Consider the following 27,763-nt stretch of genomic DNA (forward strand, 5'->3'; position numbering starts at 1 on the left):
CAGGCCCGCGGTCACCAGTCACGTTTATTTGGAAACAAAGGCGTTACAGAGGGCTTCTCGGGAGCTTTTCGACATTTTAAACAACGGCGGGGGGGTTCTTGTCTTGTATCGAGGTACATTATATTTTTTTTTTACAGGTAAAAAATAGAAAATTAAATAAACCTCCGGCAAGTCTTAGTGGCGTACAAACCTGTAACATGGGTTGAGGAGAAAGGTTAGCTCCGCCGTTCCTCCACAGAAGGCGATAAGAGAGGATATTGCTTAAAAACGCTAAAATGTTCCTGCTGGGGAACGAGGGGTGGGTTTCCCTCCGCAGCCGCTGAGCCCAGGACCCGCCACCCCGCGGCACCTCCGCCTGCCCCTGGGCTGCCACAGAGCTGGAAAGGTGGAGAATGGGAGCAGGCAGGTGGAAAAAATCAGAAAAAAAAGGTATTGCATCGTTTACTCTCTTTTATTGGCTTTGGTAGTATCTGCACGTGTGGAACTGAGGCAGACCCCAGCTGGCGGCAGGGAAGCATGGTGCCTGCGGAGGAGCCCGGGAGCAGCCGCCTGACGGGGCGTTTTTCAAAGCAGGGGATTTTCCCAAATTCAGCTACAGAAGGAGAGGGACCGGAGACCCCATCAGCAGATACCAGTACATAAAAACACCTCACACATTCAAATTCATGAAATTCAATCAGCTTTTTTTTTTCTTTAAAAAAAAAAAAAAAAAAACACTAGAAAAGAGCGATACCCCTGGCTGGACTCTAGCCCGAGTCTGCTGTAGCCTTTCCCTTGCCTACTGCCACCGAGAGCATGTGCAGGCGGGATGTCCTTCCAGGATCCAATACACATAAAAGAGTGGAACATACTCACAGGCCATGGAAACCAGCCACGAGGAAGAATAAAACACCCCAGGGCATCAGGGAATTTAAACAAACTGGAGAGCAGCAGGTACGGCCCTGGGGCAGCCAGCTCGCCTGCCTCCTGCCCCTCCGCAGAGCCATCAGGTGGGGAACGCTGATTTGCTTCCTTTCAAGTTGGGCAGTCAATTTAAAAACAAGCTCACCACAGCGGTGTATTAAAAAATAAGAGTGTTTATATGTAAACCAAGGCAGAGACAGAGCGCGGTAGACAGGACAGCCTACAGTCTCACAGGGGACGCAAAATTTGGTATTTTTCCAATGAGAAATATACAATCTAGAGGCTAAAAGAAAATGAGAAATCCTCTGCCCCAAGGTAACAGACAGAAATGCCTACGCGGCTGGGGAGGAGCTGAGATAGCGCTGTGAGGCAGGTCACCTTACACCGTACGCGCGTACCATATCACTAAACACAGGTCACTTTTTCTCGGGCGTAATCAGCTTTTTTTTTTTTTCCTCCAAGAAAATCTGTAAAGGGAGAAATTAAAAAAAGGGAGAAGGAAGAAGAAGAAAGCAAGCAGCTCTCTACACTCCCTCTCACTGGGAACGGCTTAGTTGTTCACCTCTTTAACAAGTATGAGTAGTATAAAAGGTTAGAAAGAGTGGATATAGACTAGCTTTTACTCCTCATTTTGTTTTCCTGCTTTATTTTTAAGTAGTCTGAAGTGGCTGAGAGAATCCTCCCTCATTGGCAAAGTCAACAGGAGCTGGTTGTTGTCAGTGGGAAGTCCAGCCTGTTTGTTGTTTGGTCGTAAGAGACAAACAGTGCTAGATTTTGTTTCTGTTTTTTTGGGGGGAAAAAGGGGCGAGTGTGTGTGAAGTGGGTGCTACATGGAGGGAGCGGGAGCCGCTCAGTCGCCAGCCTCATTCTCCTCCGCCGTCTCTCCCGTGGTGGCATTCTCTGCGTTCTTGGAGGCCTGCGGAAACAAACCCACGGCAGCTGTCAGGACGGAGACGCGCTCGGGGACACCAGCGAGGGGCAGACCGACCACGCAGCTGCGAGGGAGCCCACCCGAGGAACCTGACTGGGAGGAAAAGAGGGTGCCTCGAGGGTGCCGCTTCCCACACCAGGGGAACACCAGCATGTTCTTTCAGCGCTGCACTGAGGCAGGCTCGGAGGCGAGCCCGAAACTCAGCCACACAGGAACTTGGTTAAGGTTGGGTGCTGCTGACTGGGTGCCACCAATCCCCACAAAACGTGACCAAATTACCTTCTTTTTCTTCTTTTTCTGGGTCTTCCGGCTTGCAGAACTTTGTAGAAGGGCCTGGAGACAGGAAGGAAACATAAGAGAGTAGAAAGCCGTACTTCTTTTTTTTGACAGAAGATAAAGGGCTTTAAATGCCTTTACAGCAGAAGGAGCATCGCCAGCCCCTGAAGGAATGGTGGTAAGTCCTAACAGGCATAGCGGTAGCGGGGAATGCCGCAGCCTCGCGCTCCGCTGAGGCACGAGGCCTTGGAGCCAGCTGTCGGGGCTTCTCAGCAGCTCGTAGGAAGGGGCTGGTACCGCTGTCAGAAGTTTGATGCAGGAAATAAGAGCCCAACCTGGGCTAAAACATTTTTGCTGGTGCTGCGGGGCTGCAACGAGCCAGTGATTTGCACCACGACCTACTGCTGCCCTCGGACGTGCAGGCAGCCTGGCTGCAGGGGCTGAGCTTTTCATTTTTTAAGCTCCTGCTCACCCGCTCTCCATCCAGCACAGTCTCCTGGATTTTACTTCCCACCTTCATCCCAAGGGGCAGAAACACAGGGCAACCCATGAGATGTGCTTGCACCTTATGTTTTTTTAAGCTAACCTTCAGTTCTCCATCTTGCACCTCAAACTCCGACTTGTAGAGCTCAGGCTCGAAGGGGCCACTTGTTATCCTCATAGGGCCGTTGGGCATTAAAAGCACTGTGAATTTGAACTGTGCAACAAACTCTCCTGCAAAGCAGAAACAGGCGTTACTACCAGCCCCTGGGCATCTGATCCGCTGGCTATCCAGGCAGATGATCCCAGTGAGGTGCTCTTTCAATTCCTGTCCCATTTCCATTCCCACACCGTCACAGCTACAAACCAGCCTGCGGGAACTCCTCAGACCAACCCTGACCAGAGCAAAACAGTTCCCTCAGCACCACCCCACGGCCTCTCCAGCCTGCTCCGTAAGCAAAAACTTCGGCTGTCAATCTCTCCTCCTGCCCAGGAAATTACTCCATGAAAAATTTCATCTAATCGCTGGAACAATTCCAAAACAAGGTCCAGAAGCCAGCGGGGAGCGAGTTTCCAGGTGGACGGATACCAGGGCCCTTGAAGAGCACCCCTGGCATTTGTGCCGCAGCACAGCCAGCACCGGTCTCATCAGCCTCGGGAAGTGACCGCCAGCTGTCTGCTGAGCAGGCACCCACACCCGGCTCCCAGCCCTCCCACCACCAGCACTCACCTTCCTTTTCGTAGAGGACATTGAAAGGCTGGAGCAGCTCGTGTTTGGCGCATTCCACCACCCCCATCCTGGCCTTCTTCTCATCCTCAAATGCCCTGCAGAGGAAAGAGAGCCACAGCTGAGCCAGATCCCACCCCGCAGGCTTCAGAATTGCCCCCGGGGTCAGCCTGGGGACTTTCTACACTTGTGTCTCCCTCGCCCAGCGGCGCTGCGTGTGTTGCAGTGACAAAACAGTTTGTCAGAGCAGGCACCTGCTGGGTGAACGATTGCCTTCCGAGAGCGGAAAAGGTAAGTGGATTTAAAGACAAAAAGAGCCCATCAGGTGAACGTTGCTTCCTTATTTCGCAAGCACGTCACATCCAAAAATTGATTGGAGCTGCCTCCCCTCCTCATGCTGCACCCTGGCACTACTTTCACTCCTCTCCTTTTTATTTTAGCCACAATTCCAGACTCCCCGCCTGCCATGCAGGGCCCAGGAGATTCTCCGATCCTCAGCCTGTGCCTGGGATTCCTGTTTAAGCCCGTAACATCCTTCCTCCGCCCGCTCCTGGGCTCAAGTACAGCAAGCCCCAACATAAAGTAGCAGAAGCTGCCTCCCCCTCTGTGACGGACACTGAAAGCACGCTGCTTTTGCTGTCAGCATGGTCTGTAAGCTCACATGAAGCATCCAACTCTGCACACGTGGGGAGGTCACGAGTAAAAGCAAATACCTGAGAGTAAATGGCATAGTATCAAAGCGCCTCTCCACCTCGCTGAAAAAGGCACGGGAGGTTTTCATCTTCAAGCCATACTGTTTGGAGGGGTCCCTTTTGTAAATCGTAGTCCTCTGCCCAGCGTCCTTCGCCTGAAAATGCAAACAGAGCTGAGAGCGGGAAGGGGGCAGAGCAGCAACTCCTCAGCCAGAGAACTGCCTGGGCCAGGACGTTTACATCTGCAAGCACCGGGCGGGCTCTGACACCGTAAAAGTCCGCCCTGACTTTTTTGATGGAAAAAGCTACACCCAAAGAGACGCAGCGAGACCCCGCAGCCACGTGGATGGGGCAGTCAGCACCGCTGGCTGTGATCAAACCCAGCCGCGTCGGCCACGCGCGCAGAGGAACATGGGGCAGGGAGCACCCAACTCACCTTTCCCTCTCCACTGCTGACAAGAACATCGACAGCATAAACTTCGTGGACCTCAAATTCTGCTTTTTCGTGGTCCTTCCTGGATGAAAAAGGTTTGGTGAGTCAAACAATGGCAAGTAGAGAAGACGACACCTCCCATGCAGCCACAGCACCTCCAACAAGCCCACGCTGGGCTTAGCCAGTGAGGGTCTGCAAGCACAAAGCAGCGCCAGGGTGCTCCGAAGTGAGCGGGTCCCCGACCAGAAGAGCAAAAGCTGGCACAGAAGTCCAAGATTTACGTCCCAGGTAATAGAACTGATCAGCGACAGGCGGGCAGAGAAAAACAACAGCAAGCCAGTGCTCTTCCTGCCCAGGACAAGTAGCTCCATCCCCAGAGAGGGGGGGAAGCTGTCCCCCACATTCAGCGCCAGCTCCTTGAGCTTGTGGTCACGTCCCAGCAGGCCAAGAGCCCACTGCACCCAGTACGTCCCTACGCTAGAGACCCCACGAGCCAAGTGCTGGATTTAAAGCCCCTAAACTCTAAATATTCAGCTTGAGACCCAGCCCTGAGTGCACCCCGAGGGAAAGAAGCTGCTGGAGCAGGACACATCCAGCTCATTAGTCCAAAACCATCCTGAGATGCTACTGACAGTCATCACCATGCAGTGGGCTCCTGGCAGCCTCTGCGAGACAAGCGACAGCCTTGGCACGCTTCCTGCTGAACGAGCATCCACGGCCACGGCAAGCAACAGTTGGCTATTTTGCTGGCAGCCTCTAAGGCCACAGGCTGCAATTTACTGGGGACTCCTTCAAGAAACTGGACGGAAACCAAGAACGCTCGCAGGTGCCAGCAAGGAGTGTCACATCGGTGCCTTGCAGCCTTTCCTTCTCAGAACAAACCCCAAACACCGAGACACGGTGCACGTTCACGTAGAACAGACAAGCTAGGGGGATAACAACCTCCGAGTCTGCCTTCCTGGGTCAGACTTCAAGCAAGGCTTCGTGCAGGGAGCGCTCTTCCTGTGGGTTAAACTCCGTCGCAGCGGCAGCCAGCCACCACGTGCAAACATACCTGCCACACCCCGCCTGATCCCACAGCCAAAAAGTGAGAAATGAGAGCCCCAGACCAAGCCACGCCACTCCCAGATACCGTGGAAGGCAGCAACCCCCGAGGTGATGCTCACTTTTGCTGGTCTGTAGGGTTCTGGATGATTGTTTTCTCTCCATCGATCACATGCTGTTTCAGCTGGTGCGACAGCATCCCTGCCACGATAAGAGAACCCATTAACACCTCTGAGCTGCACGCCAGAGCCTCGCATTTATCAACACTCCAGGACCCGGGGCTGCAGCCAATAGCCAAGCAAACCGTCTCGGGTGTTAAAGCTTCCTCAGCTTCACCTGGTCAGGGGCTGGTCGGGGGCTGTCCCCACACGTCAGCGGATGCGGAGCTCCCCGGAGCCCAGTGACCCCCGCAGTCCTCCCCCTGCAGGAGGAGTTGGGGACCCCTTCTGGCACTGCTGCTCCTCAGTGAAGCGCCCCGACTCACCAGCCACTTGTAACGGGCTGGAGGTGAGCCCGTGAGCACACGCATCACGCTCCTGGGTGTTTTTAAACACGTCAAATGAATGAAGACTTTCGGTGCCGGCTAGGCCGTACCGCACTCAGGGCGTATTTGGTGGGCCCAACTCGCTCTCCCTTTCTGTTCCCCTTCAGCCTGGAGCCTACCAGGGGTACACGCGGCCACTCCTGCCCCCAGCCCAGCCTGGGACACGCGTCTCGTCCAGGGAGGACGGCTCTGCCAGCGGGAAGGGAGAGCCCAGCTGCCAGCAGCTCCGTTTGTTTTCATCAGCTGGGGCCTTCTGCTGCTGCCAGTGCCTAGATAATTACGGCACTTGACTGTTTCCAAAACAGTGGCTGCTTCAACTCCCTTGACAGTGTGAGCAGCCGCCTCCTCGCTGCGGCTCATGCCACGGTTTCTCAGAGAAAGGAGCAGAGCACTGAGGAGACCCACAAAGCCATCCCACACAGGGAACAGGGCAGCGACCTTCCAAGGCTGGGCCAAGGCGAGCGGAGAGAACGCGCCAGCTTTACGGTGTTTCAGGAAATTTAACTAATAATGGGCCAATTTAATCGCGGCTGAAAACAGTTTGTTGGTGATGTCACTAACTAGGAGAAAAGCATCTGCACGTGCCAAATGTCGAGCTCAGCTCTTGCCACCTTTCAAACAAGAGCCCAGCCTTCTCCTTTCCACAAGAAGCTACCCCAGCGCCTTTCCCCCGCTCATTATCGAGGCCGTGAAGAAAACATGAATCAGTTTGGAGCTGTGAGGGAGGAAATTACATACCCTGCGCATCTATGGGCATCTTTTGCAATGGATCCCGCATTACAAATGAGCTCTTTTGTGCATTTACTAAAGGGGATTGAACTGCGAGTGGCCAAGTCTGCAGCAGAGGGCCAAGCGATTCGCCCAAGGTCAGCAGGAAGTCCCCAAGCCAGGACACCACCTACCAGTCCGGGAAGCCCACGGCTGTTGTTCCTAGATTAACGCATCTTTAAAAACAGATCAAAACCAAAAACAAAAAACAGAGGAAGGAAGAAGAATCTAGGTAGTTTTGAAGGCATTTTTAAGCAAAGGCTGCTGCGTTTAGAGATGGCGTGTCTAGGACCTGTTGCCAGCGTGTGCTTCCCAGAATTTGAAGAGGGCAGCTCGGGATCTCGATCAGTGTGTAATTAAAACATTGCTACCTCTGCCTCAGCTGCTCCCCAGGCCTTACCTTCGATCGGCGTGCAGTGAAACGAGTGGGCTATTTTGTTCCACGTGTCTGTCACTTGTGTATTCTGGATGAAGAACACATGAAAACACATTAAGGGCATAAAATCCAAGGCACAGGCACGACAGGTTTTTCACTCGACAGTGTTCCGTGATAAACCAAGCGGTGCTCTGACACCTCCAAAAAAAAAAAGGAGAACCGTCGCCAGGCTTCCATTTTTAACCCCGTATCAACAAAAACGGCACGGACCACGAGGTCAGCTCAGCCTCCTGGTCGCACCCAGCGCCTTTTCACAAGCCGTCCCTTTAGGGGATCACACCGGCAGCTACGAGAAACCCAGGCACGTCTGGAATAGTAATAGGGCGACAAAGGAGAAAGCCTGTGGCCGCTGAGGCGTCTGAGCAGCAGGCAAGGGAGAGGCGCAAGTGGGAGAGGTTTAAGGGAGCCCCTTTCAGGGGATCTGCTGCGTGCCCGGCTGCCCCCAGAAGGGAAGGACCGGCGAGCAGAAGCGCCCGCGGCTTCTCTGCGAAGCCACCCTCACACAAGCGAGCACTCGGGTCCTGCAAGAAGCCAGAGCTGCTGACAGAGGAGCCCCCACCCCGGGGCCGGTGCTCCCCCAGGAGCGCTGCCTGCAGACAGCTGCTTCCAGCTCCCCACAGAGCTGGGCCGTGCTTCCCAGGCCTTCATTTTTATGCCCAAAGCAGCCGTGTGGTACAGGCGACCGGAGCTCCTTGCCCCGTCCGAGCTGTGTTTCCACACCCCTCGGTCGTTCACCTGGTTTCCAGGCTTCACCAAGCGCAGAGCGGCTTCAGCACAGAGGTGAGCTGCTTTGATGACATCAGCCTTACGGCCTGACACGGGGTTTTCCTGCAAGAACGGGAAAATAAAGGCTCTTTGGGCTAAGTTCTTTTACCTCTTATTGTCAAGAATGCTCTGCTGACTGCCCAGAGACGGAAAGCCTCCATCTAACCAAACACCCTCCCCGAGCAGAGCAAGGGATCTCAGTCAGAGGTAGGGGAGCTACTGGCTTTGCAGCTCTGCCGTTAGTCCTTCCCCTGTTCAAAAAGCAGGTGAGCATCAGCCACAACCACGCTGGCTCTCCATTATTTCCTGTTGAATTTTTCCGCTATTTCCTGTTGAATTTCAACAAGAACACCCTCACACAAGCTCATCGCTGTCAAAGACTGAACAGGACTCTTGTGTAGCCAGGAACGTGGACTGGGGAAAGGCTTCCAATACATCTCATGAACTTTTTCTGTCCTCTCCACAAGAGAAAAACCATTCTGAAGACCCACACCGCCGTTCTCCTCCCCAGACTACAGCTAAAATCCTGTTCCAAGCCTACGTGACAGCTCCACGCACCTAACAGCGACTCCCGCAGCCGGCTGCAGGAGCATGGCTTGGCCTCACCTCCAGAACGCCCGACCGAAGGCCTGGCCCACCAACCACCCGTGCCAGCGGGTGCCAGGGCTGCGCGCTGCCACCGACCCCAGGTGAGAAAAACTGCCCCAGGCCTGCCCAGGCACGCTCGGACAGGAAAAGCAGGCGGCAAGGACGGGTGTTTGGGGCCGGGAAACGAGCCCCCCCCCGTGCTCGGGTTTGGGAAGGTGATGGCAGCAGCGCGGCGCTCGGCTCCGCGTGCCTCGGCCAGCAGAGGGGGCAGGAAAACCTGCCCAGCCCGCCCCACAGCCAGCCGCACCTCCATTTGCGCAGCAGACACTCCAAACACCTCGCTGCAGCGCAGCCTGCGTTTGGTCTGTCCCAAGCTCTTTGTAACCTTGCAGAATTGTACACGCTGAGGCAGCGCGCCAGCCCTCGCCTTCCAGGGGACTGAGGGGTTTTACAAAAGGCACCGTTTTTACACCAGATCCGTGGCGCCTTTGCAACCCAAGCAGCCACCTCCCCGAGGCTCTGCGCTGCTGCTGTAGAACCAGGTGCACCACACGTCGGCTGTTTGCTCTCTCCTTTAGGCTGCACACAAAGCAGCAGCTGCAGGAGCGACACCACCGCACTACAAACCTACCTTGGAGGCGTCTATGACAAAAGTGTGTGCTACATTCGCTATGAAGCCATCCACGTGGACGCCCAAGTCGCTGCAACACAAAGAGTTAATTACAGGTGGGGCCTAATGGCTCGGGAAACTTGTGTGACTTCTACAAGTATTCCACATGCAGGCGTGCTTCAAAAGCTTGACTAGCTATTAGGTTCTGCAATTAGTCACGTTGGGGAAGTACTTAACACACCGAGCAGGATTAAAAAGCAAAGCCCAGATGCCAGCAGCCAACTCACAAGAAACATAAGCAAGACGCTTACATTTTGACCAAGTCTCCGTCTTTGAGGATGTAGTCTTGGTCGCTCTTCAAGGGGGAGAAGTGACAGACACAGTTATTTACTGATATACTCGTCGGGAAGGCAATACCTGCGAACGGAAAACACAGAAACACCCCGTGAAGTCCCGCAGCCTCACGCAGCGCAGGCAGCAGCCCGGGCAGCGTGAACGTCGCTTAGGTTTGAGGTTCTTTTAAAGCTGTGTGAAAAGCCCCGTTGCATCCGCCTCCAGCCCAAAAGCAGGAGGACTGCAGCGCGTGGCGTGCTCCTGCGCCGGCTCTTCCTTTTGCCCAGGCACCCACCAAAGAAACGGATCCCCAGCACTAAGACACTTGCGAAAGGGACCCCAAGCCTCCAGAGCACAACGCAGGGAGCTCAGTGCCACGTTCAGGTGTCACCATTTCCAGGGCGGCTCCAGGCCGGCCATAGGGAGGGCAGCGCTGCCCCCACTGACCCTCGTTTCGGGGAGCGACAAAACACGAAGCTCCGGCTCACTGGTGATGCTGTGAGCAGGACAAGCAGGGTGATCTGGGCTGAGACCGGCTCTCTGGGAGACGCAGTCCAGTTCTAACGATAACGAGCGGCACTTCCTGCCCCGCTGCCCCCTCGCACCGGGCACCCAACAGGCCCAAACCGACACGGCCGCGTTGGAGCAGGCCTCACCTTTTTTCATTTCTTTCTCCTTCTTGAAAATCTTGCCGGTCTCCTCCATGATCATGGCGTCTCCCTTCTCGCACAAGCACAGAACCGACGCTCCCGAGCTGGCTGCTTCCACCACGGCACGCAGGACCCCTGGAGAGAAGCACAGACACGGAGCCGTCACAGCGCAGTAACGGTGAGCACCGCGGGGGCAAGAGATCGATCCATTTTTCTGTGGGGAGCAAGATTCTCGACTCTGCTTTTCACCAAGAGGGCTGCGGACACACAGAAAACCCATTTTAATGGGTATTTTGTGTTTTTGAGAGCTGGCTTTCCCGAGCCGCTTCCCTGAAGAGCGCGAGCAAACAGAGGTAAGTTGGGATTTGCACGGGTGAAGCGCTGCAGCCTCACACACCGAGCCCTGCTCAACAAAGCAGCCGAGCAGGAACACCGCTCTCCCACATTCTTTCCAGCCAAGTCAGAGCTCCAGAAACAGGTTTGGAAATTACTCAGGAGGCAAGACGCGCAGCACATCAAAGGGGCAGGGGCCACCGCTGCGGGCGCGTGGGACCAGAGGGCCCGGAGCAGGCGAAGCAGAGCCCGTTTCGTTGGGCCCTGACGCTGCAGAATCACGGCTCTAAGGCAGGGCGCGTGCTCTGCTCCCCGACACGGCGCCCGGCTGACGCGGGGGACGCCGCGCGCCTCGCTGGAGGTCAGGGCGAGTTTCGCTGCCTGCTTCACACGTTGCCTGTCCCCCTTTTTGGGGCGTATTCTGGTGCCTACGAGTCCTGGCAGCCTTTTGGCTCCAGCGGGCCTGGAGCTTTGCAGGACAGCCCCACGGCTTTTCCCCTACCAACACACCTCGACGGCACCGCGGGCTCCCTGCAGCCCCCAGCTGCCGTTCCCCCTCATCCTTCTCGTGAAGCCGGGACGCTCGACCAGGACTCGCAAGGCTTACACTAAAGTTTTCAGGTCCTGGTGTAAAAGGCATCCTCGCAGCTTCCCCCCGCGCTGTGAGCGCGTTGCTTTTGTAAGAAGCCGCCCTGTGAAGCGCTTCCCCTCGGTGGGAGCTTCTGTCACCGGTGGTGCACGTTCTGGGTGTAAGTACGTGCTTTGGAAGTGCCCAAGAAGGCGTTTCCGAGGACAGGTTCTTATCGTTTCCTTGACACTGCCAAAACCCGAAGCTTCCACCTGCACGACACCTTTCGGGCGGTTTCGGTCACCTTTCCACGTGTCACAGACGCTTACGAATTGGGAACGCTCCCAAGCACAGACAATGCTCCTACACAGGAGGCGTTTAACGGGTGGCAGGACACAGGGAGGTGAAAAATGACAGCGTTAAAGCAAACGCTGCGGGGAGACAAGCGGAGAGCTGTGCTCCTTAGAGCGTTAGGACGAAACCGGGCAGCAGCCGGCGCGAAGCCTCCTAACCCCGCTCCGTCCTTCCACAACGCCTCGTGTAGGGCCGCGAGTACCTCGCGGCACCGAAGGCACGCCACGGGCACGGGGTGCTGCGAACCAGGAAATCTTTTTGCCACGGCTCCGTTCGCCCTTCCCCAACACGCTCCCAACTCCACTAAGACAAACACTGGGACCGAGCTGCCGTCCCCCACCGGACCCGGGGCGGCCGCTCCACGTGCCAAACCGGTGGCCGGTGTTGAAGCCGGCGTGCCAAGCCGCCGGGGAGCGGCTCCAATCCCACGGGGGGCTCTGCCCCCCCGGTACCGACGCTCGGGGCAGCAGAGCGGGGCCGACGGGAGGCTGCGAGCCCTGGGGGGCTGGCGCAGCTCCAGAGCCCCGCGTCGCTCCCCAGCCGGGTCCCACTGAGGATCAGGGGGCGCCTCAAGGAGCCCGACGGTAGCCCCGGGGGGGTGGTGGGCACGGTGCTCCCGGGGCCCCCCAGCGCCACCAGTCCCGGGGCCTCGGGCAGCAGCTGTCAGCTCCAGGGGGCAGCGAGCTGCGGGGGTGATGCAGCAAAAATAAACGTTTAGAACCGAGACGGGGGGGGGGGGGGGGGGGGGCAGGAGCCACGGGGGGCAGCCGGGATCAGGGGGCTGACCCCGGGGGGGTCCCGGGACTGGGGGGGGTGGGGGAGCGGCGACAGGGCCCGGCCCGGTGCTGCCCAGCCCCGGGAGCGCGCCCCGGCCCGGCCCCGTTGCCCCCCCCCCCCGTAAGGGGGTCCGGGACAGGGGGGGTCGATCCCTTAACAAAAGACCGGAGGCACCGGGGGGAGCCAGGCCCGGGGGGGGGGGGGGGAGCTGTGCGGCCGTGCCCCCGCCCGCCCCTCCTGGGGGGAGCCCGGCGGGCCCTGCCCCCCCCCCCCCCGGTGCACGTGGGGCGCGGAGGCCACGTGCGGGCAGCGCCCGCCGAGCGGGGCCGGGCCGGGGGCACCGGGAGCGGCCCCCCCGGACCCCCGCAGCCCACCCCACGGCCCGGGGGCTCCGTGCTCCCCCCCCCACCCCCCCCCGGCGGGGTCAGACGGGCCCGGGGGGGCGCTAGGCCGCGCCGCCTGCCCCAGGCCCCGCCGCCTCCCGCTCCCCCCTCCCCCTCCCCGTCCCCGTCCCCCCCCCCCCGCCCCTCCCAGTACCCCCGGTGCTGCCCCCCCACCCCCGGCGTCCCCCTCCCCCCCCTCCCTCTCCCCCCCCCCCGCCGCCCGCGGCCCGCACTCACGGTTGGCGATGTCCCCCCCCATCTTGTACTTGGTCACCACCAGGTCCTCGGCGATGGTCAGCTCCGCCGCCTCCTCCTCGCCCGACATGGTCGGAGCCGCCCCCGGCCGCCGCCGCCGCCCCCCCCGCGCTGCCGCCGCCGCCGCCGCCGAGACCCCGGGGAGCGCGAGCGCGAGCGCGCGAGCAGGGCAGGAGCGCGGGCTCCGCGCGAGGCACGCTGGGAAGCCGAGTCCCCGCCCCCCCGGACTACAGCTCCCGGCATCGCCCGCGGCGCGCACGGCACCGGCCCGGAGCGGGCCGGAGGACTCCAGTTCCCAGTGGGCGCCGCGGTTCTCGCGAGAGATGAAGAGGGACGGGGCGGAAGTGGCGCGCGAGGGGTGATGGGAAGTGTAGTTCGGAGCGGTGGAGGCGGGAGGGCAGAAGAGAAGGGGCTGCGCGGGGCATGGCGGGCGGGGGCGCTGCCCGGGGGGGGTCCCGCTGATCGCAGCCCCAAGAGAGCCCCCAGCGCCGCACCCCCCTCCCCTGGCCCCGGTCCCAACCCCATGGGGCCAGACCCAGCCCCTGCCCCGACCCCACGTCCCCACCCCCCCAACTGTTACCCCATGACACCCCCCCCAGCCCCTTCCCCACGACCCCCCCAGCCCCAGGACCCCCCCCCCCCCATCCCCTGTTCCAAGCCCCCAGCCCCTTCCCCACGACCCCCCCCCCCCAGCCCCAGGACCACCAGCACGCCCGCTCCTTGTCCCTTCGTCTTTATTGTGCATTTACAAACCAGAACCGGCTCCAGACCGGGGGGGGGGGGTCGCGGGGGGTCCCGCTTGCACCCCAACCCCTGCCCACCAGCACAGCCCTCTCCCCGCCCTGTGGAGCACACGGAAGGGGGGGCAACACTCCTGGTCTGGCTGCCACCGGGGTCCCTGAGAACGGGCACCCCCAGCCCGCCGGGCTGGGGCGCGCTGCAAGGGGGCACCCCAAAAACGTGCCCCCCCCTGCCCAGCTCCAGCAGGGAATGGGGAAAACTGGGGCCTTCCTGCCCAGACGTCCAGCATGCGGCAGCCGAGAGGACCCCGACCCCAAAGGGGGACCCCAGACTCAAGGGGGGGATCGCAGCACCTAAGGGGGAGCGTGGCCCCAAAGGGGGACCCCAGACCCTAAGGGGATTCATGGCCCCAAAGGGGGGGTCACAGCCCCAAAGGGGGACCCCAGACCCAAAAGGGGATCACGGCCCCAAAAGGGGACCCCAGACCTAAAGAGGGGGGTCACGGCCCCCAAGCTGGGCCCCCTCTCCCCAAATGGGGGCCAACGCCATGGTCCTGCACCCGGGAGCACCCTAGAACGGGGGAGAGCACCTGGGGGGGGCCCTTGGGCAGAGCAGGGGAAGGACGGGGACACGGGCCCAGGACCCCGCACTCCCCCCTGGGGCTGGGGGTCAGGATCAGCCCCCACCCTAGACCAGGCTGCCCCCCCAGCCCCATTCCCACCCTTTGGGGCCCCCTGGGAGTTTTGGCTCCCGCCCCCCCCATCCGGCACGGGCCGGGGGGATCCTTCATATCCAGTGTAAACAGCTGGGGGGGTCCGGGGGGGGGCCCCTACGTCCGCTGGGCGTCCGCCTTGGCGAAGAGGCGGCTGTGCCAGTAGTCGGGGTTGTCAAAGGCGCAGTCCGAAGCCTCCAGGCTGCGCAGGGGCTTCATGCAGCCGGGGGTGGGCCCGGGGGGGCCGCGGCAGCCGGGGCAGGGGGGGCCGCGGGGGGCCAGCACCGCCTCCATCTCCTCGTAGCCCTGCTCCTCGGCGGGGGCTGGGGTGCTGGCCTCCCCCGGCCGCATGTCGGTGTAGCCGTCGTGCCGGGGGGGGCCACCCTCGTGCCGGGGTCCCGGCCCCCCGCCCACGCTGCCCAGCGAGCGGCTCAGCCGCGGCTGCTTGTTCATGTACTCGTAGTCCTCCTCCTCCTCCCCGCGGCCCGGGGGGGCTCCGGGGGGCGCACCGGGCTCCGAGCCCACCTCCATGTACTCGTAGCCCAGCTCCTCCAGCGAGGCCGGCCGGGGTGGGGGGGCACCCGGGGGTGCCCCGGGGCGCCGGTTCATGTACTCGTACTCCTCCTCCGGATCCGGCACCAAGACCCCGGCGGGCTCTGGGTCTGCAGGGTGGGGGGGGTCAGAAAGCAGCCATCCTCCATCCCCCCCCATCCCACCCTCGGCACCCCCGCTTTGCCCCCGGGGCTGGTGCTGAGCATGGAGGGGGCTGAGGGGTTCACCTGGCCCCCAGCCCTCACCTCCTAAAAGGTGAGCGCCCCCCTGCCCTGCAAGGTGGGTCCCCTTAACCTGAGGCTGTTGCCGAGACCCCCACCCCTGGGTCAGAAGACCCCCACCCATGGGGACAGGAGACCCCCCAGGCCCAGACCTACAAGGATGGGTCCCCTTAAGCTAAGGCTGTTGGCAAGACCCCCACCCACGGGGACAGGAGACCACCACCCACAGGGACAGGAGACCCCCACCCACGGGGACAGGAGAACCCCCAACCCCAGCCCTACGAGGCTGGACCCCTTCCCACACCCAGCTGGGCCGGGACCCCCGGGGGCCGGGACCCTCACCCCTCCCGGCGCAGCTGGGGGTGACGTAGCCGTTGGCGTCCTCCTCGCTGCCCTCGGAGCTGGGGGGCGGGGGGGGGAAGCTCTCCCGCTGGGACAGGTAGGCGCTGTCCCCCCGTGAGCGCAGGCTGCGGCACAGGCTCCCCGCCAGCGACAGCCCCTCGGCCAGGTCCAGCTCCGAGGCCGTGCCCCGGCCCTCCGACGACTCCGACACCGTGCGCCCCAGGGACTCCTGGCGGCTGCGCCGCGGCAGCCGGGTCACCGTGCCCTGGGGGGGGGGACACGGCAGTGACGGGAGGGGGGCCCGACAAGGCCCTCACGGCCCCCCCACGGCCCCCCCCCTCTGACCCCAGAGCTCCAGCTCCTCTGCTCACAGGGGTCACCCCTTTTACCCCACTGTCATCCTTTCGCCCCCCCCACTGTCATCCCATTGACCCCCATTTTCACCCCTTTTGGCCCCCATTGTCGTCCTTTCACCCCCCCATTGTCATCTATTTGCCCCCCCATTTGGTCACCTCTTCCCCCCCCATCTCTTTGCCCTCCTGTGGTCACCCCTTTCCCCTCCCATTGTCATCCCTTCGTCCCCCCACCATGGTCACCCCTTTTCCCCCCCATTGTCATCCCTTTGCCCCTCCATGGTCACCCCTTTTTCCCCACTGTCGTCCTTTTGCCCCCCCCATTGTCATCTCTTTGTCCCCCCTATGGTCACCCCTTTTCCCCCCTATTGTCATTTATTTGCCCCCCCCATGGTCACCTCTTTTGCCCTCCCATTGTCATCCCTTTGTCCCCCCATGGTCACCCCTTTTCCCCCACTGTCATCCCTTTGCCCCCCCCATTGTCATCCCTTCAGCCCCCCATTGTCATCTCTTCCCCCCTCCCCAAATTGTCATCCCTCGCCCTCCTGCCTCTTCCCCTATGGTCACCCCTTCGCCCCGCCCAGCTCCCTGCACCCCACCTTGCCCCCCCCCAGTACCTGGCGGCTGCTGCCCAGGCTGGGCTGGTTCATGGGGATGTACCCGGCCGGGGGGCTCAGCAGGCTGGGGCTCTGCGAGGGGACACGGGGGGGCTGGCAACGAGCTGGGGGTGGGGGGACGGGGCAAGGGTTTGGGGCCCCCCACCACACTGCGGAAATGGGGCTGGGGTCCCACGGGGGCGAGGAAGAGGATGGGGGATGATGGGGCCGTGGGGCACCGCCGCATCCCGTCCCGGCGCGCGGGGGGAACCCCGTGCCATGTCCCAGGATCCAGCCCCAGCACAGCCAGACCCTGCTGGGGGCACTCGGGGTGGGGGGGGGCTCACCCGGGTGCAGCTGCCCCGTGGCCGGGGGGGGTAGAGCCCGGCGGCAAGGCCGAAGGATGCGTCCAGCTCCTCCTCCTCCAGCTCCAGCGTCTCCATCTCATCCAGCTCCTTGTCGCTGAGCGTGGGGGGCTCGGCGGGCGGCGCGGCCCCGCTCTCCTGCTGCGGGATGGGTGCGTGAGGGGCTGCGGGAAGCGGAGTGGGGGGGGGGCCGGGGGGGAGGTTGTCGGCGCTCACCTTGATCACCAGGTAGCGCGGTGGGTCGCGGGCCATGCGGGTGAACTCGTTGGCCAGCTCCTTGAAGGTGGGGCGGATGTTCTCGTCAATCATCCAGCCTGGGGGGGGGGGGCACGGTGGGGGCTCAGAGCGGGGCGGGGGGGTGGGCAGCGATCCGGCCCCCCACCCCCGGCAGCCGGCTGAGGCCCCTACTCACACTTGACCATCACCATGTAGACGTCGATGGTGCAGATCTGGGGCTGCGAGAGCCGCTCGCCCTTCTCCAGCAGGTCGGGCACCTCAGCCAGCCGGATGCCGGCGTAGGGCTCGGCCCCAAAGGTCATCATCTCCCAGAGCGTCACGCCTGCAGGGACGGCCCCCCCATGAGCCCCGGGGGGTGGCGGGGGTCCGGAGGGGGGTGTGGCGGGGCGCCCGTGCTCACCGTAGCTCCAGACGTCGCTCTGGTGCGTGTACTTCCCGAAGTGGATGCTCTCCAGCGCCATCCACTTGATGGGCGTCTGCAAGGACAGCGGGGTCGGGGGGGGGCACGTGGGTGGGCGAGCGGCTGGGGGGACACGGGGACAGGGAGGGGACATGGGGACAGGGAGGGGTCAGCCCAAGGTGCAGCGGAACGGAGGAGACGGGGTGTCCTGTCCTGCTGGGGACATGTGGAGGGGGGTGCCCCATGGCACAGGGGGTTTGGGGACACAGAAGGGGGGTGTCCATGGCACAGGGGGTTTGGGGACACATGGAGTAGGGGTGTCCTGTGGCGCAGGGGATTTGGGGACATGCAGAGTGGGGGTGCCACATGGCACAGAGGTTTTGGGGACATGCAGAGTGGGGGTGCCACATGGCACAGGAGTTTTGGGGACACACACAAAGGGGGGGTGCCATGTGGCACAGAGGTTTGGGGGTCACAGAATGGGGGTGTCCCATGGCAACAAGGGGTTTGGGGACATGCAGCGTGGGGGTGCCCCACGGCACAGGAGTTTGGGGACCCATGGAGTGAGGGTGCCCCATGGCACAGGGTTTTGGGGACACACACAAAGGGGTGCCCCACAGTGCAGCAGACACAGGGGGCACAGGGTCCCAGCCCGGCACCCACCTTGACCTCGTTGTAGAAATACTTCTTGTCGTCGGGGTAGAGGAGGTCGGCGATGCCGAAGTCGGCCACCTGGGCCTGGCTGGGCGACTTGAGCAGCACATTGCGGGCGGCCAGGTTGCGGTGCACCATGCGGTGCTCCTCCAGGTAGTACATCCCCTGCGGGGCAGCGTCAGTGGGGCTGGGGGCTCGAGGGGAGATGGCAGGGGGGGCACCCCTGGCCCCGGGCACTCACCTTGGCCACCTGCACGCACCAGTTGAGCAGCAGCTGCGGGCTGATGCCGTCGCGGTTCTTGCGGACGTAGTCGAGGAGGGAGCCCAGCGGCAGGAGCTGGGTCACCAGCTGCAGCTGGGGTCCGGGGCAGATGCCCAGCAGCCGCACGATGTAGGCATGGTCCAGGCTGCCGATGGCCAGCATGTGCTGGGGGGGACCGGGGGTGAGGGGGGGCTCCATGAGATGAGCCCAGGGCAGGATCCAGCCCGCGGCGGGGAGCAGCCACAGCCCCTCCTGACTTACATCGGTGACGGCGTGGAAGGACTGCTGCCCGCTCCAGTCCTGGATCACCTTGATGCTCACCGGGATCTTGATGGAGTCCCCGTCCGGGATCCAGATGCCCTGCGGGAACAGGGACACCCCGGTGAGCACCGTGCCCAACCCCCGCTGCCCCCCCCCGGCCGAGCCCCCCACTCACCTTGTGCACGGTCCCGAACACGCCGGAGCCCAGCACCTTCAGGCGCTTCAGCTCCGTCTCCTTGAAGATGCGGGCCAGAACCTTGTTGGCCTTCTCACTGGGGTCCAGCGGCTCCAGGCTCTGCCCCGGGCAGGACAGAGATGGGGATGGAGATGGAGAGGAGGGGACCGAGAGCCAGGGACGAGGATGGATAACAGGGATGGACACCGTAGATGGGGGTGGACAGAGGCAGAAAAAGAGGGATGGGTGTGGAGAGGGATGGAGAAGAGCAAGGGCCCCCCACACCTACTGAATCCCCCCCCGTGCAGCCCCGAGCCCCCCCATCTTCCAGCTCACCTCTCCCCTCTCCAGATAGCGCCGCATCGCCCGCTTCTTCTGGATCTTCTTGCCGCGCCAGTAGAGCAGGGAGAGGAGGAAGCAGGAGCAGGAGAGGAAGAGCCCACCGACCACCAGCACCGCGATCACCGTGGGGGCTTTCCTGGGTGCGGGGGGACGGGGCTCAGCTCCGGCGGCTGCCGTGCCCCATGTGCTTCCCACGGCTGTCCCCGGTGTGGGGGCGATGCCCCAGCCCCCGGGGGAGGACCCGAGCACCCGCGTGGGCAGACAATGGCCCTGAACAGCGCAGTGCGGCATGGAACAGCATGGCATGGAGCAGAACGGCTCAGTGTGACATGACACAGTGCAGTATGGCACAGCACAGCATGGCACAGAGCAGCACGACATGGCTCGGCACAGCATGGCACAGTTCAGCACAGCACAACACGGCACAGCTCAGCGTGATGTGGCACAGTGCAGTATGGCACAGCACGGCATGGCATGGCATGGCTTGGTGTTATGTGGCACGGTGCAGCATGGCACAGCACAGCAGGGCACGACTCAGCACAGCATGGCACAGCTCAGTGTGACGTGGCACAGTGCAGCATGGCACAGCATAGCATGGCACGGCACGGCACAGCTTGGTGTGACATGGCACGGGGCAGCATGGCACGGCACGGTGCAGCACAGCTCGGTGTGACATGGCATGGAGCAGCGTGGCACGGCATGGCGCAGCACAGCATGGCATGGCACAAAACAGCCCTGGGCCACACAGCTCCGCGTGCTTGGTGCGGCACAGCACAGCTCGGCACCGTGACCCCAGAGTCCCCCCAGACCCCCCCATACCTGGAGCTGGGCAGGGCGTCCCCCAGGCAGTCCCGCAGCAGCGGTCCCAGGCACCTGTAGGAGCAGAGCAGGGATGAGACCCACGCACCCCCCTGTCCCCCCCCCCACGGCCCCCCCCCAGGCCCCCACGCACCCCCCTGCCCCCCCCCCCACACCCCCCCCAGGCCCCCACACACCCCCGGGTGCAGTTCTCATGGCAGGGCCGGCACTCGCGGCTGGCGTCCGGGTACTTGTAGATGGGGCCGCGCTCGCCCAGGATGCCCTCAGGGCAGCTCTCCACGCAGTGGGGCCCGTCCCGGTAGTGGGCGCAGCGGGTGCAGGTGTCGGCGCCCTGTGGGGTGGGGGGGGGTGGGGGTGAGAAAGCGTCGGGGACCCTCGGGGACGCCCCCGCCACAGGTCCCCAGGTGCAGCCGTACCGAGCCGTTGCAGGTGATGCCGCCCTCGATGAGCTCGCACTCGGGGTGGCACTCGAAGCACTCGGTCCCGTGGGCGAACTCCCGCGTCTCCCTGTGGGGGGGACATGGCGAGGGTCACCAGCAAGCCCACCCCAGCACCCTGGGGTCGGTGCCACCAGCCCACCCTGGTGTCCTGCCAGCCCCAGTACCCTCTGTGGGGTCTGTCCCACCCCAGTGCCCACCCCAGTGCCCTCCTGTAGGGTTCATCCCACTCCAGTGCCCGCTCTGGGGTCTGTCCCCTGGTGTTGATCCCACCCCCCCTGGTGCCCGCTCTGGGGTCGATCCCACCCCGGTGCCCACCCTGGAGTCCATCCCCTGGTGTTGATCCCACCCCGGTGCCCACCCCCAGCCCCCACCCCAGGGTGCTCCTCACCCCTCGGTGAAGTGGCAGGAGGCCACGCAGACGCCCCGGCGGCTGTAGTGCTGGCAGGACAGGCACTGCTCGGGGCCGGGACCCCAGCACCCGTCGGCGGAGCACAGCGGGTCGCACACCTTCCCCTCTTGCTCTGCGGGGAACGGGGCTCAGCGCAGGGCCCCCCGGCCCCCAATCCCCCCCACCCCATCCATCCGTCCGTCCCGGGGCAGGGGACGCGGGCGGCCCCGACTCACGGCACTTGCTGCGGGGTTTGTTGTTCTTGATGTCGAGGTCGGCGCGGCGGCGGCTGAGCGCTGCCCACTGCACGGTGTGGAGGTAGCAGAGGCGCCGGTTTTCCGTGATGTACACCCTGCCCGCGCTCACCTCCCGCAGCGAGCGCAGCCCCAGCGACGTCACGTTCTCGTTCTTCATGATGAGCAGGGAGAAACCCCGGCTGCGGGGCGGCGGTCAGGGGGGATGCACAGAGCTGGGGCACGGGGACGGGGGAAAATAACGGGATGGGGGGATGGGGGAAAGTAACGGGATGGGGGCACGGGGGAAAATAACGGGATGGGGGCATGGGGGAAAGTAATGGGATGTGGGAATGGGGAACAGCCAGGGGGTAACGGAGTATGTGTAGATGAGGGATGCAGGGACAGGGCATGATGGGGGGGGCACGGGGAATTGGGGGCACGGGGGACGGGGGAAAATAATGGGATGTGGGAATGGGGAACAGCCAGGGGGTGATGAAGGACGCGTAGAGGATGAGGGATGTAGGGACAGGGAACGATGGGGGGGCACTGGGATGGGGGGTGCAGGCACGGGGTGTGCGGTGACAGGGGAGAATAATGGGATGTAGGAATGGGTAACAGCCAGCGGGTGATGGAAGACGTGTAGATGAGGGATTCAGGGACAGCGAATGATGGGGGGGTGCAGGGGATTGGGGGTGTGGGGGATGGGGGGTGCAGGGAAGGGGGACTCACTTGTAGAGGCTCCGCCCCCCGATGGTGACCAGGTTGGAGAAGACGCTGAAGTTGTGCATGTGCTTGGGCCAGGACTGGATGTTGAGGTACCCTGGGGGAGGCCAGGCTGGGCTCGAGGAGGGGTCCCACACCCCCCAGCGGCCCCGTGCCCCCCAGCAGCCCCGTGCCTCACCCGTGATCTCCCGCACCGTCCGGAAGACGTTCAGCTTCTCGGGGTCCAGCGCCGAGATGTTGCGCCAGGGATCCCTGTGGGGCCGCAGCCGTCAGCCCGGGCGGGGGCCGAGCCCCCCGGCCCCCCCAACCCCCCTGGTCCTCCCTGCCCACCCCCCTCACCCCTCCAGGCCGGTGATGAGGAAATCCAGATTGCCCAGGATCTTGGTGCAGTTCACGAAGGTGTCGATGTTGCTGGAGTCCACAGTCTGGTACTTGCTGCCGGCCCCGGTGCCCTCGCAGGCTGAGGGATGGGGAGGGTCAGGGCTCATCCTGCCCCCCCCCCCCGCACCCCCCCCAGCCCTGCGGCCCCCCCCGTACCCTTGGGGCACAGCCCCGAGCAGGGCTCGCACATCTTCAGCCCATTCTTCTCCACCTCCATCTTGTCGTTGGGGCAGGCACGGACGCAGGAGCTCTGGTCCACCACGAAGTTATCTGTGGGGATGGGGGGGGAGGCTCGTGGTTAGAGACCCGGCCCCCCCCTGGTGACCCCCCCCAGACCGCCCCCCGGCGCCCTGCTCACGCGGGCAGCTCCGGACGCAGATGCCCCCGTACTGGTACTTGGTGTCGGGGTTGGGCTCCAGCTGGAAGGTGAGCTTGTTGTAGATGAGGGGCTGGGGGCACAGCGGCACGCACGCCCCGCTGTCGTTGAAGTGCCGGCAGGCCTGCGGGGACAGCAGCGGGGCCGTCGGTGCGCGGACAGACGGACGGACACTGGGGCGCACGGACAGATGGACGGACACCAGGGCGCATGGGCAGATGGACGGACGCCAGGGACAGACACTGGGGTGCACAGGCAGACAGATGGACACTGGGGACAGACACCAGGGCATCCAGACAGACGGAAGGACACCGGGGCGCACGGACAGATGGACAGACACCAGGCACAGACACTGGGGCGCGCAGACAGGCAGACGGACACCGGGGACAGACGCTGGGGCACGTGGATCAGCTCCCTCCCCACAGACAGACAGAAGGATGGAGAACGCCGATGGACACACGGACGGACACGCACAGGCAGACCGACGGACAGACAGAGCAGTGGACACGCGGACGGACGGACACGCGGACAGAGCTCCCCTGTCCCACACACAGGAAGCCTTGCCCCATGCCCACCCCGGGAGCACGCAGGCGAGGTCCCTCCCCATCCACACACGGACAGACGGACACGCGGGTGGATGGACGGATGCACAGACGAACGCACAGGTAGGTGGACAGACAGGTGGACGGACGGACAGATTGACACATGGACACCCCTACCCAGCGTTGTCCCACGCCTGCCTGGAGGTGCAGGGACAAGACCCCTCCCCACGGGATGGGCAGACAAACAGACACACGGGGGGACAAATGGATGGACACACAGGAGGATGGACAGACAGGCGGATGCACGGGGGGGATGGACGGGCAGACAGGCGGGGGGAAGGACGGACGGACACGCAGCCCCCACGTACGAAGCAGTGTGTCTGCCGGGGGCCGGTGCAGCCCCCCGCGCACTCCTCGTGGCAGCACTCGTTGGGCGCCCGCCCGAAGCAGCGCCCGTTGCACTGGGGGGCGCAGATGGTCTTGGTCACTGCGGGGAGGGAGGGGGTGAGCAGGACCCGGGCCAGGACCCCCCCTGCAGCCCCCCCAGCCCCCCCCGTACCCACATTTCTGACAGTCCTCGGGGCCGGGCCCCCAGCAGTGCCCGCTGCAGCTCTCGTGGCACGGGGCACCTGTGGGAAGCGCAGCGGGATCAGCCTGGGGTGCGGGACCCCCCCCAGCCTCCCGTGCCCCTGACGCCCCCCCCACGCACATGCCCTGCCGTTGTCCCCCACCACGGGCTCCAGCCGGGGGTCCCGCATGATGTCCCGCCACTCCACCGTGTCCACGTGGCAGAGCTGCTCGTTCTTCTCGATGTAGACGCCGCCGGCCAGGATCTCTGCAGGGAGCGGCCGTGGGCGCTGGGGCTGCACCCCCCCAGCTCTGCCCCGCACCGGGGGGACCACCAGGGCGGGGAAACCGGGGGGGGGTACAGCCCCAGGGGGCTCAGAGCGGGATCGGGGTGCGCAGCGTGGGGAGCAAGAGGGGATGGCACCGCAACGGGATGGGTACAGGGGGACAGCACCACAACAGGATGGGGACCAGGGGGCACTGGGGGATAGCACCGCAACAGGATGGGAACCGAGGGACAGCACCTCAGTGGGATGGGGACCAGGGAACGGCACCACAATAGGATAGGGACCAGGGGGCACTGAGGAATGGCACCACAATGAGATGGGGACTGGGGACCATCAGGGGTCAGCACTGTAATGGGTTGGGGACTGGGGAGCACCACCACAAGGGGACGGGGACCACGGGGGCACAGCGAGGCTCCGGAACGGGGACCACGGGCCTCACCTGTGAGCTGGTTGAGGCCAAGCTGGCGCAGGGCGTGCGTGGTGTTGGGGTTGTAGTTGAGCAGCACGAAGAGCGCGTACTTCTCCTCGTAGAACTGGGTGCCACGGATGACGCGCAGGTTCTGCAGCGGCAGCGAGGCGAAGACGTTCATGGCGATCAGGATGTAGCCCGTCACCTCCCGGATGGTCTGTGGGGACGGGGATGGGGACGTGTCAGCCCCTGCGGCCGGCGGGCGGGAGGGGGCCCGCGCCCGCGCCCCCCCTCACCTGCAGGAAGGAGAGGTCCTGTGTGTGGTCGATGAGGACGATCTCCAGGTTGCCCATCACGATCTCGCAGTTGTTGTACATCTTGTGCAGCGTCTGGTACTGGTGCTGCGCGTCCCCCGTCACGCTCAGCCCGTTCAGCGTCCCCGCGCACACTGCGGGTGCAGCCATGTGGGTGCCCCGTGGGGACAGGCAGGCACCACTGGGCACCCCCCTCGTCCCCCCAGTGCAGGCCATGGCCCCCCTGGTGCTGGCCACGTTCCCACAGTGCTGGCCGTGCCCCCCCCCCCCCCCGTGCTGGCCACATTCCCCACCCGATGGCCACATCTGTGTCACGTCGTGGTGCCCCTCTCCCCTGGAGATGTCCCCCATGGGTTCCCTCTCCCACCCATGATGGCCGTGCCCCCCACAATGGCCATGCCCCCCCCCCCAGTGGCCTTACCCCTGTCCCTCCCATCCTACCCACGACCCCTTCACTCCCCCCACGGTGCCCCCCACCATGCAGGTCCTGGTGGTGCCCTCAAGGTGCTCCCGTCCCCCCCATGGTGGTGCCCCCACCCCGGTGTCCCCATGCCCCCCCCGCCTCAGCGTCCCCGCCCTCCCCTACGCAGCGCCCGAACCGGCCGGGCAAGGGTTGCGCAAGGCGGGTGCCGCGGGCAGGGCCCCCCCCTCCCGGCGCTCCCGCGACGCCCGGACTTTGGACTCCCGGCCCGGCCCCCCCGAAATCCCTGCGGGCACCGAGGGGCCCTGTCCTGTCCCGTCCCCCTCGTCCTCTCCCCCCCCCCCCAAACCCCGGCCCTGGGGTTAATGATTCCCCGGCCCCCCCCCGCGCCGGGGCAGACAGGGCCCCTTTGTGCGCGGGGCAGGATGCGGCCCCCTCCCCGCAGCCGCACAAAGGGGCGATTGTGGAGAGCGGGACGGGGGGAGCCGAGCCCCCCGAAACGCGGCGGGGAGGGCCCGCACCCCCGGGGGGCTCAGCCCGGGCTCAGACGTGACTCAGGCCCCGCGGGGGGGGGGCGCGGGGCGGTCAATGGCAGCTTTGTCTGGGCCGGTGCGGGGGCCGATAAGGGCCCGCGCCCCCCCAGGGGGGGCTGCAGAGAACGGGCAGCTCGGTGCAGGCACAGGAAGGGGCGCAGGGCCCCCCCCCCGCAGCAGACCTACGCCTCCCCCCGCGACCAGAGCTATTTTCATAGGGAAGGGGCTATAAAAAGGTCCCAGCTGCGTGGGGGCATGGCCCCAGCCCTGACGCCCCGGGGATGGGCAGGGCCAAGGCAGGGGCTGGGACCCCCAAACCAAAGGGGGTGGGGGGGCTGAGATGGGTGCCCCATTGCAGAACCGGCCCCGGGGGGCAGCGGGGTCCCGGGGACGTGCGGTGCTGTGGGGGGGTGACCCAGGAGGGGCCCCCCCAGGCCGGGACCCCCTCGTGCACCTGCCTGCAGCGGGGAGGGGGCTGGCGCCGGCACTGCCGGGCGTTATCAGCGCGGGCCCCGCCGGCAGCTCCGGCACGCCGCTGCTATCTGCCCGCGTGCCTCCGCGGCCCCCGGCCCCCCGCCAGGAATAGCACTGGGGCCCAGCACCACCGGCGGGGGCTGGGGGAGGCGGGGAGGGGGCCGGGGACCCCGACCTCCTGCCCCCGGCCCCGCGGGCGGCACAAAGGGGGCTGTGTGCACGGGGCGGCCGCTGCCGGGGGGCCGGATCCTGGGTCCGAACAAAGGGGCTCTGAGCCGGGGCCGGGCAGCGGGGGGCTGCGGATGGGACCAGAGGGGGGTACGGAGCCGGTGCTGCTCACCCCGGTACCGGCACCAGTGGGTGCCGGGCGGGAGCTGCCCACAGCACCCTGGGGAGCCGGCACCTGGTGCTCGTGCACACCCAGTCCTCGTGTGCCCCCTGGGTGTTGTGCGCCCCCCGGTCCTCGCACCATCACAGCCGTCGTGCGGGAGCAGCCCGGGGCAGGGCTGGTGGCACATGGCCGGTGTCGGTGCTGCTCCCGCCACAGGGCCGTGGGCGCTGCGCACACCTCGCACGTTCGCCACCGCCGCGCCCGGCCCCACCTTCGCGTCCTGCCCTCGGTGTTTTCCTTTTGGGGTTGAAAAACAACTCCCGGGCGGCCCAATCCTTCCGGGAGCTGCGCCCCAGCCCTCCCACAGCAGCGGGGCCGGGGGTCCCGGGGGGTTCCGGCTGCCGCCCCCCCAGGCCGGATCCCGTCACGGCCCAAAATAGCCCCGGCAGCTGCGGGGGGTGCAGGTGCCTGCACCGCGGGGGGGCTCGGTGCCGGGAGGGACGGGACGGGGGCACGGGTAGGGCCCCGCACGTTGTGCCGGGACCGGACCCCCCCAGGAGCACACACCAGGGCTGAGGCTTCCCCTGGGTCGTGGCACTGGGAACGGGGCGGGGGTCCCGGGGAAGGGGGCGCAGGGGGCTGCCGGCACCGGCCGCACCCCCGGGTCTGGTTTCCCCCCCGTGCGCCCCGAGGACCCCCCCCGGCACCCGGTAGCGGGAACCAGCCCCGGCCCCTGCCGGGACGCTCCTGAGCTCTCCCGGTTCCGCCGCGCCCCGGTGCCCCCGAGCGCTCCCAGTGCCCTCCCCGGCCCCGGTGCCCCGAGCTGCCCGGCTCCCTCCGCACGCCCCGGTCCCCCCGAGCTCCCCGCTCCTCGCGTGCGCCCTGGTGTCCCCGAGCTGCCCGGTGCCCCCGAGCGCTCCCGGTGCCGGTGCCCACCTGCCTGCGCGGAGCCCGGTGCCGGGGCGCGGAGCAGCAGCAGCAGCAGCAGCAGCGGCGGCAGCGGCGGCGCCCAGGGCCGGGACCGGGGCCGGGCCATCCTCGGCGCCTCTCGGCGGAGCGGGGCCCGGCGGGCTGCGGCGTGCCCGGGCGCGGCGGGGGGAATGCACCTGGCGCGGGGCCGCCGGGGCGGGCCGGGGCCGGGGCCGGGCGGGGCGGAGCCGGGGCGGGGACCCCACCCCCGGGACAGCCCGGCCCGGAGCAGCGGCGGCACCCCGGGACCCGAGGGGGGGGCGGGAAGGGGAACAGGGGCGGCTCTGCCCCGCCGCAGCCCCCAGACCCCGCTCAGCCCCCCCGGGTCCCTTCCGGCAGGGTCTGGTCTGGCTGCGACCCCCCCGGGCAAAGCCCGGCCCTGCTAGGGGTCGGGGTGCTGCCCCCCCCCCGGGCTGGATCCAGGGAGAAGCCCCTGGGGAAGACGCAGCCCCCTCCCTCCCTCCCTCCCCGAGCTGTCCCACACGGGGCT

General features: G+C 64.8%; 2 protein-coding genes across 3 annotated transcripts; both read right to left on the reverse strand.

The window, feature by feature from the left end:
• Nucleotides 1-434: 434 nt before the first annotated feature.
• On the reverse strand, nucleotides 435-12,999 carry PA2G4 (proliferation-associated 2G4). Its single transcript, XM_040539541.1, has 13 exons — nucleotides 12,833-12,999; nucleotides 10,187-10,315; nucleotides 9,509-9,614; nucleotides 9,219-9,288; nucleotides 7,970-8,062; nucleotides 7,199-7,262; nucleotides 5,609-5,687; nucleotides 4,446-4,524; nucleotides 4,031-4,164; nucleotides 3,321-3,415; nucleotides 2,697-2,824; nucleotides 2,114-2,167; nucleotides 435-1,819 (listed from the first exon to the last, which is right to left on the reverse strand). The coding sequence occupies exons 1-13, from the start codon at nucleotides 12,918-12,920 to the stop codon at nucleotides 1,754-1,756; spliced, it is 1,185 nt and encodes a 394-aa protein (XP_040395475.1). The 5' UTR covers nucleotides 12,921-12,999; the 3' UTR covers nucleotides 435-1,753.
• A 568-nt stretch (nucleotides 13,000-13,567) lies between these two features.
• Nucleotides 13,568-27,387, reverse strand: ERBB3 (erb-b2 receptor tyrosine kinase 3). Of its 2 annotated transcripts, none has more exons than XM_040539441.1 (28): nucleotides 27,241-27,387; nucleotides 24,528-24,679; nucleotides 24,262-24,448; nucleotides 23,678-23,803; nucleotides 23,532-23,597; nucleotides 23,337-23,455; nucleotides 22,409-22,550; nucleotides 22,207-22,320; nucleotides 22,009-22,129; nucleotides 21,848-21,921; nucleotides 21,676-21,766; nucleotides 20,947-21,146; nucleotides 20,711-20,843; nucleotides 20,299-20,389; nucleotides 20,059-20,213; nucleotides 19,883-19,936; nucleotides 19,058-19,199; nucleotides 18,722-18,841; nucleotides 18,547-18,645; nucleotides 18,265-18,450; nucleotides 18,033-18,188; nucleotides 17,370-17,445; nucleotides 17,145-17,291; nucleotides 16,949-17,046; nucleotides 16,715-16,870; nucleotides 16,389-16,460; nucleotides 15,419-15,683; nucleotides 13,568-14,965 (listed from the first exon to the last, which is right to left on the reverse strand). In XM_040539441.1, the coding sequence occupies exons 1-28, from the start codon at nucleotides 27,338-27,340 to the stop codon at nucleotides 14,421-14,423; spliced, it is 3,987 nt and encodes a 1,328-aa protein (XP_040395375.1). In that variant the 5' UTR covers nucleotides 27,341-27,387; the 3' UTR covers nucleotides 13,568-14,420. The 2 variants fall into 2 exon arrangements, with proteins under 2 accessions (XP_040395375.1, XP_040395374.1); XM_040539440.1 differs by having other exon boundaries at nucleotides 16,715-16,873.
• Between the last annotated feature and the right edge of the window lie 376 nt (nucleotides 27,388-27,763).

The sequence above is a fragment of the Cygnus olor genome, chromosome 29, assembly GCF_009769625.2.
Source record: "Cygnus olor isolate bCygOlo1 chromosome 29, bCygOlo1.pri.v2, whole genome shotgun sequence".
NCBI lineage: Eukaryota > Metazoa > Chordata > Aves > Anseriformes > Anatidae > Cygnus > Cygnus olor.

Excerpts from the sequence above, each read along its gene's own strand:
- PA2G4 (XM_040539541.1), bottom strand. The coding sequence starts at position 12,920 with ATGTCGGGCGAGGAGGAGGCGGCGGAGCTGACCATCGCCGAGGACCTG. Across the intron at positions 8,063-9,218 it reads TTGTCATAGACGCCTCCAAG|GAAAACCCCGTGTCAGGCCG; the intron begins GTAGGTTTGTAG and ends CCGTTCTTGCAG. Across the intron at positions 1,820-2,113 it reads AGAAAAAGAAGAAAAAGAAG|GCCTCCAAGAACGCAGAGAA; the intron begins GTAATTTGGTCA and ends TTGTTTCCGCAG.
- ERBB3 (XM_040539440.1), bottom strand. The coding sequence starts at position 27,340 with ATGGCCCGGCCCCGGTCCCGGCCCTGGGCGCCGCCGCTGCCGCCGCTG. Across the intron at positions 24,680-27,240 it reads ACCGGGCTCCGCGCAGGCAG|TGTGCGCGGGGACGCTGAAC; the intron begins GTGGGCACCGGC and ends CTGCACCCGCAG. Across the intron at positions 19,937-20,058 it reads CATGAGAACTGCACCCGGGG|GTGCCTGGGACCGCTGCTGC; the intron begins GTGTGTGGGGGC and ends CTGCTCCTACAG.